The 16486-nt window shown below is 34.8% G+C and overlaps 1 protein-coding gene across 12 annotated transcripts in view; it reads right to left on the bottom strand.

The window, feature by feature from the left end:
• The window catches only part of CCDC171 (coiled-coil domain containing 171), a 322836-nt gene that overhangs the window by 85181 nt on the left and 221169 nt on the right, over positions 1-16486 (bottom strand). For all 12 annotated transcript variants that reach the window (XM_025431987.3, XM_025431986.3, XM_025431994.3 and 9 more), the window contains one exon: positions 97-228. In XM_025431987.3, the coding sequence (XP_025287772.3) occupies positions 97-228 (132 nt within the window). The remainder of the gene's footprint in view (positions 1-96; positions 229-16486) is intronic.

Here is a 16486-nt window from a genome sequence, read left to right as displayed (position 1 = left end):
GTTATTCACAATACTTTGAGGCTTTCATTCTCTACAGTTAGTGCAATTTATTTTTCTACACGTCTCAGTAGCAAACAATGTTATTTAGACTCTAACCTGGCACGCTACCACCTCTGGTCCGCCCTTGAGCCCCTCCATTGCAAAGGTCTCCAGGTGGAGTTTGGGTAGCTGCAGGGTGAAGTCATTCCTACTTGCCGCAGTCCGTGACAGCGAGATCTGATCTCTGACCTAAAGGGAAAAAAACAGCATCAATGGTAATTCCCCTTCAGACACATTAACTGGGATGAACTGGGTCCCCTTGAGCCCACTGAGTGGACTTGCATTGATCGCTGGACCTGAAATCCATGAATAAATTTAGGACTAATTGATTTTTCGTTGCAAATAAATCTCTAATTCAGAGTGCTGGGGGAGAATGTTAAGAAGAAAAAGCATCCTCCTGCTTGGAATGAGGGAGGGAAGAAGAGTCACTGGAGCTCTTCTGATCAAGAGGTTTTGAATTATTTTTTCACTGTTCCAGCCTCAAAAGAAAAAAAGAAAAAAGGAAAAAATATCCACAAAATCGAAAACAAATAGCAATCTCCTAATTATTATCACTTTCTTAATAACACATTTAATTTAACTGGTATTAACTGATACATATTAGACAAGATAGTTATTAGGTGTTAGTCTTTGAAAAGAAAACTTCAATAATATGCACCCTGGAATAAAAACAAATACACTCAACACACAAGGAGACTTAAAAATATACTAGCCAGAGGTTTATTTGCCCATTTCCTTCTTAACAAACTTGAGTCTTAACGATTAAATACATATAAACCAACTCGGTCATACAACTTCTAAATAAGATAATGAATAAATCAGTGGTATTTGTACAAAATTTTAAGTATTCGTAAAGGTAACAATACAAACATACCGCAGCTATACAAGAGAAATGCCAATTCTCTCGCCGGTATGGGTATCACAGGCAGTTGATATTACACTGCCACCTTCTGGACAAATGAGAAACTACTCCCCATATACTATGTATAGATGGAAGAAAATGCTCTGAAACAGATCTGTTTTCATTTTTAATTTCCAAACTTAGTAAAAGCTTTAAAATTTTCACATCTCAGTTTTCCATAAGATAAGTTAGCTCTAATCTTTAGTTACATAGTTTAACAGTAGTAGATTTCATACATGGGCATATTTTCTAAGTTTACTCAGGCCTGACTTGGTTTAAAAAATGTCTCTCTCTGCTACCATGTATTGGATAAATATTATGCAACTAGCTAAAAGCCACAGAATCAAAATTTTTTGATGAAATAGTAAATGTCAAGAATGGGAGAACTATAAAAATAATACTAATTTCTCAAATATATATGTATCTATCCCCACTTTTCCCTAAGCAACTTCAAATGTAACTTGGCAACATATATGATAGAAAACTACTCCTTTGCTTTTCTATTCTATTTGGGAAGCTTGTAAAACCTGTTTGAATTATTGCTTATTTTATGAATGAACTATCACACTTCATAGGGTTTCCTCAAATCAGCAAACACACACAAACATCTGATGACATCTTTAATTGTTCATGCTAATCTATGGTTATAAAAATCTTTATACTCCCAAGTTGAGAAGAATTTCTGTCAATAAGTGAATGTCAAAGTGTATGCTATAAAAAAGACACTGTAATGCAATTTTTATAATGGTGTGAGTACTGTATGCACACTGGAGTTCCAATGCAGAATGTATATTTATCTCTAACAAATATTCTCCAGGGTCTTCAGTCAGAATGAGAATGCTTTTAACTTACTTAACAAAATAAATCCTATTTTACAAATATATTTGCTTTAGGTTTTATATTTTATATGTATCATTACCCTCTCTTGCTTTTTCTTGGTCACCAATGCATGCTCAGATAAAAGAAAACATTAATGTGGATTAAGGTACTGAGAATTTATCAACATCAAACCACTAGTGTTTTGCCTTCTACCCTTCTGAACCATAGTCAATAGATCTAAATATTTTACTGCACCCTGGCCAATTCATTGTTTGATGTTTAAAAACTCACCCAGAATCAAAGAAAATTTATTAAATTTGAGCCCCCAAATGAGATACTATTAGCTTTGAAAGTCAAGTTTAACTGCGATATTGATGATTCTCTTTTTTCTGTGACAAAATTCACTAGGGAAATCCTGGAAGTCAAAGTACAAAAGCAGATTGCTAATACGGGCAAAGGGGGAGGGAGGACCATAAGCAATGTAGGTATAATCCACAACACAGTTCCAGCACTGGAGGTCCTTTAACCTGATTATTATCAGGCACTAGACTTCAACTGTGAAGCTTGACATACAGGAATAGTAAGCCACATTTTATAGTCTCTAAATAAACTTGCTAAACAGTACTAACCTAGGGCCTTTGGCAGTTAAAACTGTGACTCCTTATCAAATTAACATTCTCACTACAACATTATTTAATTTGCCAAATTAAATCATTCTTATATTAGTTAGGGGAAAAACATCAAAATGCAGTTATTTTGCAAAACCAAAGCATGGGCATCATAGTTACAACACTATTGGCATATGCATGTGTTAATACCTTTATTTACTTATAAATGAAGTGTTGCATGTTGACAATGCCTTCAAGGGAGAGTGATATGTAACAGATATAATATCACAAATATTTCTACTAAATTTCAAGAGTTGTTTCCACTTTTACATTAAGCCAGAACTTTGAGAATAAGCATCTAAAATGTTCCTCAAGTATTTCTAGAAAAAGTTTTTTTGCACTCTTGAAAAGGGTCCGACTAGGAGTTCTACTTTAAAGAGTACAAGGAGGGCAGCTCGGGTGGCTCAGTGGTTTAGTGCTGCCTTCAGCCCAGGGTGTGATCCTGGAGACCCGGGATTGAGTCCCATGTCAGGCTCCCTGCATGGAGCTTGCTTCTCCCTCTGCCTGTGTCTCTGCCTCTCTCTCTCCCTGTATCTCTCATGAATAAATAAATAAAATCTTTTAAAAATAAAAAATAAAGAGTACAAGGAGCAAAAGCATCATGTAGAGAGAAAACAAAACAGTGACACAGGACAAGTAAAATTACAACCAGGCAGCAAAGAAGCAGGAAGGGAAGGTGATGAGGAACAGGAAAACATGTAGGGTGAAAGATGAGACTGTTCAGAAGAGTGCAGAAAGCAAGTTTGAATTTCAGAGTGTGAACAAGGTGGAAAGAGATTCAACCCAGAACGGTAAGAAAAAGGACTCTCCTCATATTGCATTAAATTTGTTCATGAAAAACAGAAAACAGTCTGAAAACAAAGTAACCAAAATCAGAAAAGAAATAAGTGAGATTTCTTTGGGAAACACTGCCCATTAGCTGTAAAATTATTCCTTTCAAGCATGAGAATCTAAAATAAATTTCCTTACTGTCAAAAGAATTTTGAAGTAACAATATTAGGAAAGTAAAATCACTTTTTTCCCTATGAGAAGTAGGCTCACCTTTTAAGAAACAGATTTTAGTGTGAACTAAGATTAAAACAACCACTGTCACCTGTCTGTACATTAAACTATAATTTCAAATTTCAAATTAATTTGAAATTATAATTTCAAAAGTTAGTCTTTAATTGTTTACAATGGCATATCATTATTCACCCTTTAATTAAGATTCTATACCCTTTTCACTGTGGTTTATATATAGCTGTGAGTGATAAAATATATATAATACTAATGTTTTTCTACTTCAAAATGGGTAACAGTTCATATTTAATATATATGATTAATTTTTCATACAATTTCACAATATAAATCTCATTTGTCAACTTATATACATTTTTATAATATTCTATACAACTATTCAATTTCATAATATTTTGACAAAGAATAAAGAAAACATACCTACATTACTACACTCTGAAATTTTGATTTTTAGAAAAGTAGTTTGCTTTTTCCCTTCCTTATTACATACTTTCAGAAAGCACATGTTTCTAACAGATATGCCATAAGACACAAGAGAAACAGGAGGTGGATAGAGAAAAATAAATGAAACTTTCTAAGAAGTCAAAATATTGTTATGAAATATATATTTATTTTATCATCTCTAGTTTCAGATTGAAGTGATTCATAAGATCCATGCTCTTATTCCTCTGATTGGCCTTTACTCACAAGCCAAAAGTCTGTTTTCTAATTTTCTGTACTCCTACCATAACACAGAAAAGCTATTCCTGGTAGACATATCAACTGTGAATTACATTAGTCATTTTTGGAAAAACTGCTCAACTCTCAAAATGTGAACCTGCATGCTGTATCATACACAGCTATAAATCCCTCTGGACCTAATGTTCCAAATTAAGAAAAAAAACATACACTTATTTATAAAATGTGACACTAGCTGTGTTTTTACCAACAGGACACTAAGGAAGTAGGGCTGTAGAGAGAAATTCAGATACATTGATCCCATACAAAGTTATACACAATGCCTGTATCTTAAATGTCTGGGTAAAGTATGTGATAATTAGGATTTCACATCATACCCTTAACCTGGCTAAAATGTTACTTACTCCAATCTAGTTTGATATCTGTTTTTTCAAAATAAACATTCTTAAAAAAAATAAACATTCTTACCACGGATGGTGTCATCAAGTACGGACCTCTACAGTGTTCCTGTAACCTCATCTCCTTTCTTAGCACTGCATGTTTCCGTTCTACTTTGCTTCCACTTCCTGCCTTCTTCTGTCCCATTCCCTCCTCTGCACTTCCTTCCACCTCCACTGATTCCTTCTTGCTGTCCCTTCTCTCTTTACTCTATTTTTCATCCTACACCAGAGGAACTTAAACAGTTTTTCAACCTCCGCACAAAAGAGCAGTATGTACTTGGCACAGTACAGCCTGGGAACCAAACCCAGCCCACTGCCTGTTGTTGTAAATAAAGTTTTATTGGAACACATGACACCCATTCATTTACCTATTGTCTCTGGCTGTTTTCCTGCTACCATGACATTGTTGAAGAATTAAGACAGAAACCATATGGTCCACAAATATTTACATCTGACCGTTTACAGAAAACTTTGGCCATCCTCTGCCTTAAAGGTATAGAAGGAAAGACAAAATTTTTCACCATCTGTGAGGTTTTTTTAAAATAACCACATCTCACCAGAGAATAGATGAACAATTTCTAGCAGGTCAACCTTCTATCAGCAACACAGGGTTGCGTTTCACAGACACTTTCTGGCTTCTTTTTTTCAAGTGTTTCATAAAATAAGTGTACTATCTCCTGATATATTTTCAAGTTTTATGTAGTCTGGTATACAACTTGACTGGGTCTAACTTTCTTGGCATATGTTTCATACCTCATCAACATAAAATTTGGTTAAACAAGTAGAATAGGCAGACCAGAGAGCCTTTTGTAAATAGACAGAGAAGGGCATCAGCCAGAGTTAACTCTGTAATAACACTGGTAGCAAGAAAAATGCTGTGCATACAGAGGCTCGTAGTATGTGATCAAATAAGAATGTCATTCCAAACTCACAAATTCTACAAGGCAGGATAAAGAGAGAATAGAATAAAAAAGATAATTATCAGTTCAGGACTCTGATATGTGCCTACTGAGAGAAGCAGGGATTCAAGCTTGTCAACACAATGGAGATGACATTCACAGATTGAATAGTTACATCTAAATGGATAGTATTTTCTCCTGTCTGTTATCTTTTCCTTAACTATTTAATGAATGAAATGTATAGAGTAATATTTCTATTAGTAGTTATATCATTGGTACTTCCAAAAGTGCTTTATACTTTTCAGAGTACTCTTCACACTACCTCCCTTGATTCGGCCATCCCCTTTGTGAAACAGCTATTACCATCCTTAATATGAAGATGCTGAGTCCAGCGCTCTTAGCACCAAATCATAATGCCTCTTAATATCTATAATGAACAGTTAATTGTTGGAGACACTGCTTAGGATTTTGGTAATTCTTCCATTTCCCTACCTAAACAACACTATTTTTTTATCTTGCCTTTGCTCTTTGTCTGGCAATCTTAGCAAAAATGTGTAAGGTTCATAAAAGCAGTTCTGTGAGAAGTAATGGAAACTATTATTTAATCATCATTATTTTCCTCAGTAGTTTCCCTGGATCTGTGGGTATTCTCATTTATCCATGTTTTCTTTCTCCCAAAGCCTCACACACACACATGCACACACACACACACACACACACACACGCACAAATTGTTACACTGAGAGACAAGTTACCTGTGCAGCAATCATCCTTATACAGTATCACCATCTCACATGGAAGATCCCCAAGCTATGATGTCCCAAGATACATGCAACAGTTCCTGCTGTGCTCCACACCTATGGGAAGGAGACCCTTGAGCTCAGCAGAAGCGGGCACTCCATTGACATTGCAGCAAACACTGGCACTCATCATTTGGAAAGAAGGAAGTGAGAAACTACTCTCTTGCTGGCTGGTTATTTAACTTAACCTCCAGCTCTGGAGCACAGCCAGAACTTTCCAATGACTACCAGCTGCTGTCACCAGAAAAAGACGGCAAATCCACCACCACAACCATCACACACATTAATAGTTATATCCCAATTATGGACCCAGAAAATGGATCTCTTGAATCAAATTATCAAGCTGGCTACATCCCAATTAAGGATCTGAAAAACTGAACTCTCAAATCAAATTATCAAGCTGGAGAAGAGGGTTATTTGATCATAGACGTCTTAAAAAGGCACTAGATAGCATGATAAATCTGTGGTGTAGGTTATATGCCATAGAATGTACCCCACAAATAGATTACTTTGACCTTGAGCTATTTAAACAAACACAAAACCCATACTTGAGAATAGAGAAATATGCTTATGAATTGTTAACAGTCCTCCACACAGATATTTTCTTTCCTAGGGTAAATTATTTCAAAGGATAAAGGCCAAGGCATATTGAAATTAGTTACTTAGATGTGTTTAAGCTAAGACCTGTTAAGTACACGTACATGACATTCTGTAGTGTCTTATCTTTAGTTTGTCAAGGTTTTTAAATCCCTCTTGAGCTGGAGTACCATTTTTAGCTTGGCTAGGTCAGAATGACACTGAACAATATGAATGATGACACACAAGACAGCTATATGGACAGAGTTGTCAGCAACAAGCCAGCTGTGCTAACACCTGTATGCCCTGCATAGCTGATCTTCAGAACCAGGATCCAGAAACTACGAATGCAGTGGAGTTCAAAGATTATAAGTAACATTTAGAGAGTCATTAACAAGTCACTAAAAACTGTGTTTTTAGAGGTATTAAATCATACTTCAGCTTTTATTTTTTTTTTTTTTTTTTATTTTTTTTTTTATTTTTTTTTTTTTTTATACTTCAGCTTTTAAAATACTGTCAGCTCTATAAATTAAAAGCTATTCTGTGATGTTTCCATTTCCTATAAATTCACTGAAAACTAAAAATCTAAGGATAACTATATATTATAAAATATTTGGGTTAATCATTTTTCAGGTAAGATTATAAAATCACATTTAAAGATTTGGCAGGACAGGGGATCCCTGGGTGGCGCAGCGGTTTGGCGCCTGCCTTTGGCCCAGGGCGCGATCCTGGAGACCCGGGATCGAGTCCCACGTCGGGCTCCCGGTGCATGGAGCCTGCTTCTCCCTCTGCCTATGTCTCTGCCTCTCTCTCTCTGTGTGTGTGACTATCATAAAGAAATAAAAAAAAGTTAAAAAAAAAAAAAGATTTGGCAGGACAGTGTCTTCACCCATCAGTTTCTGTTGACTCCAATCTATTTCACAATCCACTCTAACAATCCACCTATTTCCACTTCATAGGAGTCAAACCAGCTAAAAACGTTGTAACAGGATTCTTACACCTTGTAAATTCATTGTTAGCATACCTTTCTTTACCAGAGACATTCTTATAATCAAATTTAGGCTATCTCCTCCAGTTCTTGATTAAGCAAAATCAAAACACATGCTATTTTTAGCAATCAAATAAACAAAGCAATATCAGCAAGAGTCCCACTGAAATCTAGAGATGGCCTCAGTTTCATTTATGGCCTGGATGATGGTAGAATTTGACTCATTTGACAAACATTCATTAAGTGCCTACTGGGTACTAGGCACTGTGATAGATGCTGAGGATATAAAAATTAAGGAGACAATTCCATCCCTCAAGGACTCCAAACTCTAGTGGCATAATTAATCTTTCAAAATGCATTTGTTAGCTTCCCATTTATCTATAATGTCTTGTTTCTCCTGTCAATTGCTACACTGCCTTCTTTCTTTGCCAGAGAGTATTACGTTAATCAATCTCAAATCTTTATCTTTAGTGTGACTTTTTCCCTGAAGTCCAGACTCAAATATCCTGCTGATCACTCCACATTACCTGAAACCTGGGTATTTCCAAAACAAAACTCATCATTGTCTCCCTTCCTTGCCCTACAAAAAACAAAACAAAACAAAACAAACAAACCACTACCACCACCACACAAAAAAGCCTGCTCCTCTTTCTGTATTTCCAGTATCAGTCAATCACACTGCCCCATCCTGGGAGTCATCCCCCCCTGTCTTTCTCATCCTGGTTCACCATTTTACTAAATAAGTTTCATATTCTTTCCCCTACCACCACCTATCATCACTACCCTGGTCCAAACCTTCTCCTGCCTACATAAGCCTACAGACCCGTGGCTCTTAAAACTACCTTCATTTCTCATGATATCAGGTCTCCAAACATGCCTTCTAGAACCCAAATTCAGTCAGGAAATCTGACCATATCAGTCACTAGCTTAAACCTTAGGTTGCTCCTGTTGCCTCTGTGATAAAGATCCAAGGGTTTGAGAATGGCCAAAAAAGAAAAACAACTTCTATTAGTTGGCTTCCAAGTGCCCCATTCAGCTGCTTCTCTTGCACTCTCCTTGCACTTACTGATGAACTGAGGATGTCTGACTATTCACATGCTTCCATGCACTTGCACATGCTATCCTCTCTGCTGGAACACCTTTCTCATCTTTCCTCACACTTCAAAGCCTCATCTAGGCATTAATTGTCTTCTAAGAAACCTCCAGCAAACCCATGGGTTTTCTAAGTATGCTTCATAGATGAAGAACTCCATCTAAATGGATGTGGAACTGCATCTTATGGATTCATATTTACCATGGTATACTAGAATTATCTGTGTCTCTGCCTTGGGGAAAGGACTATGCTATATATATATATATATATATATAAAGGATTGTGCTATATATATTTTTTGGTTGAATGGTTACTTCTCCAGAGACTAGTAGAACTCCTGGTATATAATATACACTTTAAAAGCATTTATAGAACTCAACTACTTATATTAAATATTGTGTTTTATGATGAATAAGAGGCTTTAGAGTAACCTTATTGTAGAAACCAATCTCAGGATATTAGCAAAAACTCCTGTAACTTCCTAGCTATTGTCCAGTATCATTCAGCCTGATAAGCTTACAGGGTTTATAGATATAAGGTCCTCTACAGTCTTTTGAGGCTTCTGGATTGTGACTTCCTGTTTTATCTTTTAGATATTTTACTGAAGAGGCAGCTAAGACTTCTTAGTAAATGTTCAGAAGTACCTTTAAAGTTCATAGTGCACTATAATCATACACAGGAAACACTATAGCTAATCCTTTTGAACTTGTAGGATTTCAGCAATTTCTAAAAGCCTCAAGAATCCAGCTACTCTGCTAACTCAACAATAACAAAAAGTGACTACAAAAAAAGTTCATTCTTCTCTACATTCCAATTTTACCTAAATTTACTTACTTTCACCCCCAGCTACAGTAAGCCAAGACATCTCTCTGTTAAGTACTTGGTTAGCACCCAATAAATCTTAATTTTCTCATACTTGACCCTAAATAATTCATACATTATTGTATATATCCAAATAGGATCCCTATTCTGAAAACTATTCTAACAATTCTACTTCTATATCATAATATAAAATCATAGAAGAATATAATAATTATACTTTCCCTCTTTTTCTCACAACAGAAAAAAAGAGGAGTTACAAATCAAAACTATACTATTAATGACTTTTACATATATTCTTGTTCAGTTTTCCTTACTGGTGGTCTTCATTTCCTTAAATGCTGAGATTCAGGTAGGTTCTTTGTTTTGTTTTGTTTTGTTTATTTTTTGATTAAGTTTTTGCTTGGTTGCTGTAAACTTTCAGTTGCTATACTGGAATTATCTGTGTCTTTGCCTTGGGGAAAGGACTATGCTATACATATATAAGGATTGTACTATATATATTTTTTGGTTGAATGGTTACTTCTCCAGAGACTGGTAGAGCTCCTGGTATATAATATACACATTAAAAGCATTTATAGAACTCAGCTATTTATATTTTTTTTAAAAATGGAAGGAGAAATTAAACCATTCTAAAATAAACAAAAGCTGAGGGTATTCATTACCACTAGACTTGTCCTATGAGAAATGCCCTATGGGAGTCCTTCACCCTGAAATGAAACGACAATAGATAGTAACCCAAATTCACATGAAGAATGATAAAGATTGGAAAATGATAATGATAGAGATAACAGAGAATAAGAAAATAACAGAGCATATTAAGAAAACCAAATTTGGTTCCTTGGAGTGATCAACAACATCAACAAACCTTAACTATTAGACTTGCCAAGAAAAAAAAGATTAATTAAATACTACAATCAGAAATAAAAGTGAGAGACTCCTAACTCTGGGAAATGAGTTAGGGGTGGTGGAAGGGGAGGTGGGCAGGGGGTGGGGGTGACTGGGTGATGGGCACTGAGGGGGGCACCTGATGGGATGAGCACTGGGTGTTATTCTATATGTTGGCAAATTGAACACCAATAAAAAATAAATTTATAAAAAAAAAAGGAAAGTGAGGACCCTACTGCTGACCTTACAGAAATAAAAACAACACTAAGAAAATGAACAATGTATGTCAAGAAATTAGGTAACCATAGATGAACTAAACAAATCCTGGAAACGCATAAATCACCAAAATGGCCTTAAAAAGAAGCAGAAAACCTGCATAAATCTATTATAAGTTAAAATACTTAATAAGTAAGCAAAAAACTTCCAGCAAAGAAAATCCCAGGACCAGTTAGCTTTACTGGTAAATTTTATCAAATGCTTAGAGAATTAACATTCTTAAACTACCCCCCCCCAAAAAAAAGAAAAAAATGGAAGAAATACTTCCTAACTCATTCTATGAGGATGGTATTACTCAGATACCAAAGCCAAAGATATCACAAGAAAACTATAGATCAATATCCCTTATGAACATAGACACAAAATCCTAAAAAAAAAAAAAAACCTAGCAAACGGAATCTAGCAACATATTCAAACAATTATACATGATAACCAAGTGGTATGTATAACAGGAATGCAAGGATGGCTCAACATACATAAATGAACTATGCAGTACACAACATTATTAGAATGAAGACTGGGGGGAAAGGATCGTTTCATTTGGTGCACAAAGGGTATTTAACAAAACCCAACTACCTCTCATGATAATAAAAATTCAAAAAACTAGATACAGGAAACAACTAAATCTGATAAAGGACATGCACCAAACATCAAATTTAATGGTGCAAGACCAAAAGCTTTCCTCTAAGATTAGAAAGATTGCAAAGATATCTGTTGTCATCTCATGCTAGGACTGGAAGAACTAGCCAGGCAATTAGACCAAAAAATAAAACAAACAACAACAAAACACAAGGCATCCAAACCATAAAGAAAGAAATAAAACTCTCTATTTGCAGATGACATGACCTTATTCATAGGAAATCCTAAAGAATCCTCAAATTATCAGAGCTAAATAATTCAGCAAAGTTGCAGTATACAAAAGCAACATATAAAAATCAGTCATGTTTCTAAATGTTGGAAATCAAGAACTAAGAAATGAAACAAGAAAATAATTTCATTTGCAATAGCATCACAAAGAATAAAATACTTAGGAATAAATTTAAGCAAGAAGGTGCAAAACTTGTACACTGAAAACTACAAAAGTTTTGAAAAAAATTAGAGAAGATCTAAATAAATGGATAGGCATCCCATGTCATGGATGATAAGACTTAACATTAAGATGGAAATATCAAAATTCCAATTGCCTTCTTCTTCATATGCTAAAATCATATGTAATTGATCCTAAAATCTATATGTAATTATAAGGAACCCTGAAATGTCAAGACAAATTCTTGAAAAAAAAAAAAAAACCAAAGTTGGAAGACTTAAAATTCTTAATTTCAAAATTTACTATGAAGTTACAGAGATCAAGACAATGTGGTACTAATATGAAGATAGACAATATATAGATCAATGAAACAGAATTGAGAGTTCAGGAAAAAAACCAAACATCTATGGTCAATAGATTCTCAACATAGGTATCAAATAGGGAAAATAAAAGTCTTTTTAATAAATGGTGCTGGGATAACTGGATAGCCATGTAAAAGAATGAAATTCAGTCTTTCCCTCATACCATATACAAAAACTAACTCAATATGGACCAAAATCTAAATATAAGAGTTAACACTACAAAACTCTTTGGAGAAAATATAGGGGATTTCTTCATGACCTGGGATTTGCCAATGTATTCTTAGATATAAAACCAAAATCATGATCAACAAAAGAAAAAAATTCATCAAAGTTAAAAAATTTTGTTCATCAAAGGACATTATCAAGAAAGTAAAAAGACAATCCAAAAAATGGAATAAGAGGGTATAGGAGTGACTGCTTAATGGGCCCTGGATTTCTCTTTGAGATGATGAAAATATTCTGAAAACATAGGTGTGGTGGTGGCATAATACTGTAAATGCATTGAAAGCCACTAACTTGTACACTTTAAAATGGTTGAAATGGTGACTTTTTAAAAGTTCGATAGTTCTGGTTTTTTCAAAACAGTTGAAAATTCAACTAAATAAAGAAGCATGTGTATAAAAAATGCACCTCATGGAAAACTTGTGATTTTGTTCTCTTTTACTTTCCTTAATCCCAATAACCTGCTGTTAGCCCAAAAAATTTCTTAAGGGGGATCCCTGGGTGGCACAGCGGTTTGGCGCCTGCCTTTGGCCCAGGGCGTGATCCTGGAGACCCGGGATCGAATCTCACATCGGGCTCCCGGTGCATGGAGCCTGCTTCTCCCTCTGCCTGTGTCTCTGCCTCTCTCTCTCTCTGTGACTATCATAAATAAATTTTAAAAATTAAAAAAAAAAAAGTTTCTTAAGAAAAAGTTAACTTCTGGCCTACATTAAAAAATCATAATATATACATGCATATATTTACATGTAATTAAAATAAAACATCTGTTTCTTTGAAATGAGGTATATGCTCTTAGATGAAAATGACTGGCCTTCCTTATTAAATACTAGTATCAGTCCCAAAGGGGATTTAAAAACTAATATCCAGTCAACTGCTTTGTATAATACAATTTTAAGACTTTAAAAGTTGAACATAATATATGTACCAAGTTTAAAAATTAACAAATATAGAGATGCCCAGGTAGCTCAGTGGTTGAGCGTCTGCCTTCAGCTCAGGGCGTGATCCCGGGCCAGGATCAAGTCCTACATTGGGATCCCTGTGAGGAGCCTGCTTCTTCCTCTGCCTATGTCTCTGCCTCTCTGTGTCTCTCATGAATAAATAAATAAAAATTTTTAAAAATTAACAAATATATCTTGAAATCTAGAATTGTGATACCTCCAGCTTTGTTTTTCTTTCTCAAGATTGCTTCTAGTATTCAGGGTCTTTTGTGCTTCCATATACATTTCAGTATTATTTGTTCTAGTTTTGTGAAAAAGGTTGTTGGCATTTTGATAGGGATGGCATTGGATCTATAGATTGCTTTAGGTAATATGGACATTTTAACAATATTAATTCTTGGGACGCCTGGGTGGCTCAGCGGTTGAGTGTCTGCCTTTGGCCCAGGACATGATCCCAGAGTCCTGGGATCAAGTTCCACATCGGGCTTCCTGCATGGAGCCTGCTTCTCCCTCTGCCTATGTTTTGCCTCTCTCTGTATCTCTCATGAATAAATAAATAAAAAATCTTAACAAAAAAACAATATTAATTCTTCCAGTCCATAAGAATGAAGTATCTTTCCATTTGTGTGTGTCACCTTCAGTTTCTTTCATCAGTGTTTTATAGTTTTCAGTGTACAGGTCTTTTACCTCTTTGGTTAAGTTTATTTACTCCTAGCTATTTTATTCTTTTTGGTGCAAGTGTAAATGCTGCTGTTTCCTTAATTTCTATTTTTTGCTACTTTGTTATTAGTATAAAGAAATGGAACTGATTTCTGGATATTAATTTTGTATTCTACAACTTTATTGAATTCATTTATTCTAGTAGTTTTTTATGACGTTTTTAGGATTTTCTATGTATAATATCATGCCATTTGCTAATAACAGTGATAGTTTAACTTCTCTTTTAGTTTCAACCAATATGGATGCCTCTATTTTTCATGCCTGATTGCTGCAGCTATGAGTTCTAGTACTATGTTGAATAAAAGTGGTGAGAGATGAAGGGGAGTGGGAAACACAGTCTTCCAGATATGGAATGAATAAGTCACAGGAATAAAAGGCATAGGGAATATAGTCAATAATATCGTAATAGCATTATATGGTGATAGATGGTAGCTACACTTGTGGTGACCACTGAATTACATATAGACTTCTCAAATCACTAGGTTGTACACCTGAAACTAATGTAACACTGTGCGTCAATTCTATTCAAATTTTTAAAAATTAACAACTATCAATGAAATGTAATTGTTTTTCCAAAAAACAAACATTTAAGTTCTTCAATTGTTTAAGTTCTTTAAAATTCAAGAAAAGAAATAATGATTAGGGGCACCTGGGTGACACAATTGGTTAAGTGTCCAACTGCTGGTTTCAACTCAGATCATAATCTCAGGGTTGTGAGACTGAGCCTCTCATTGGGTTCCACACTCAGGGTGGAGTCTGCTTAAGATTCTCTTTCACTCTCCCTCTTCCCCTCACCATCACAATCTCTCTCTTGCTCTCTCTAAAGTAAATAAATAAATCATAAAAAGAAAAAAAAACAGTACCTTCATGAAAACTTCTATTTGATTATTGTGTCAGAAGTTAGTTTTAAAATTCAGTTCAGCAGGTAAAAGTTCATTTTATTCTAGAATAACTGGTACAAAACTTGAAAACATATGTTTAAGATATATAAGTAGCTATACTATTTGGTTATGTATAATAAACTGTACTGAAGAGTTTAGATGTAACCACAACCATTTTTGCCATGAAAGAGCCTACAACCTCCTTCTGTACTATGCCCAGTTTCTTCAAAATGGCAAAATGCCTCCTCTGGACAGTCTAAGGGGCCAGGAAAAACAAACCTGCAAAAGCTGGCATAAGGACCAGCAGACAGCACCTTCCTGAGAACTCAGAGCGACTCTCTGGGCCACTTTCTTTTTAGCACCCACTCTTTCTCATCCAAACTTCATAGAAAAGAGAATTAGCCCAACAATCAACTAGGCTTTCCTAAATTTTCACTTCAAGCTTGAAAAATAATTGATAATTTTGAAACCACTACGTAAATAGAAATTTCCAGAAATAGTAATCAAAATAATTAACCACTTAATCTGATGGGGGAAAAAAGCCATAAACCAAAAGTAAATCCACAGTGGCTCTAGGCCAATTCTAAAGACACCTTTCTTTCCCTATGACTCAAAAATCGAAAGATGAACTGCACCTGAAAAACTATACAATTACAATTGTCCTACTGCAGTGAGTCTTGATTATACTTAAAGTACCTATTTTGCCACTCTCATAATGAAAGGATAAGGTACAACATCTGTATTCCGCTTGTGATAGTTTTTAACTGATGTCAAAGTGCCTCCCTCAAGGTAGCTGCCACTGAACACTTTTTCCTATAGCTGGGAAAATGAACAATTGGATTGCAAGACAACATTAACTGTATAAAAAGATGTACCATATATACAACATAACTGATTTCTCCTACCAAGGGTCTCACCGAGTATTAAGAAAACCTAACTAAAGATGTCTCTTTTTCTACAAACCAAATTTCAGGTTTCTAACATATATGGATTTGATGTGACTATGTTTAAACTACACTAACTTTTTTAAGTGGGGATGGGGAGAAATCAATTTCAAACAATACTACTTTAAAACATAACATTCAGAATATTAGATTTTTTGGGAAGTGTTTTTGGTGATATGAAATGATGATAGTCACTTTCAATATCTAAAATAATACAGATGCCTAGTGTTTCTAAAATGTTAAAGTGTATTAAATATTAGTTTGCTAATGTTTATTTAAAATCTCCTTAAAAGGGTTCATTTTGTGGGTATTTTTAAGTTATTTGCAAAATTATGTTATAAAATAAATGTTGAGTCCCAAAATTATTGTAAATATGATTCTAAGTTTTTAGTACTATAACATCCTTAAATGCTACTCATCACTACAAATTAAATGTTAATTTATCATCAGAAGTAATCAAGTTTGAAAATAATAAAATATTATTAAATATA

This window comes from Canis lupus, chromosome 11, assembly GCF_003254725.2.
Source record: "Canis lupus dingo isolate Sandy chromosome 11, ASM325472v2, whole genome shotgun sequence".
Classification (NCBI taxonomy): Eukaryota; Metazoa; Chordata; class Mammalia; order Carnivora; family Canidae; genus Canis; species Canis lupus.
The sequence above is the reverse complement of the archived record's forward strand: the minus strand, read 5'-3'. Positions and strand labels throughout refer to the sequence as shown.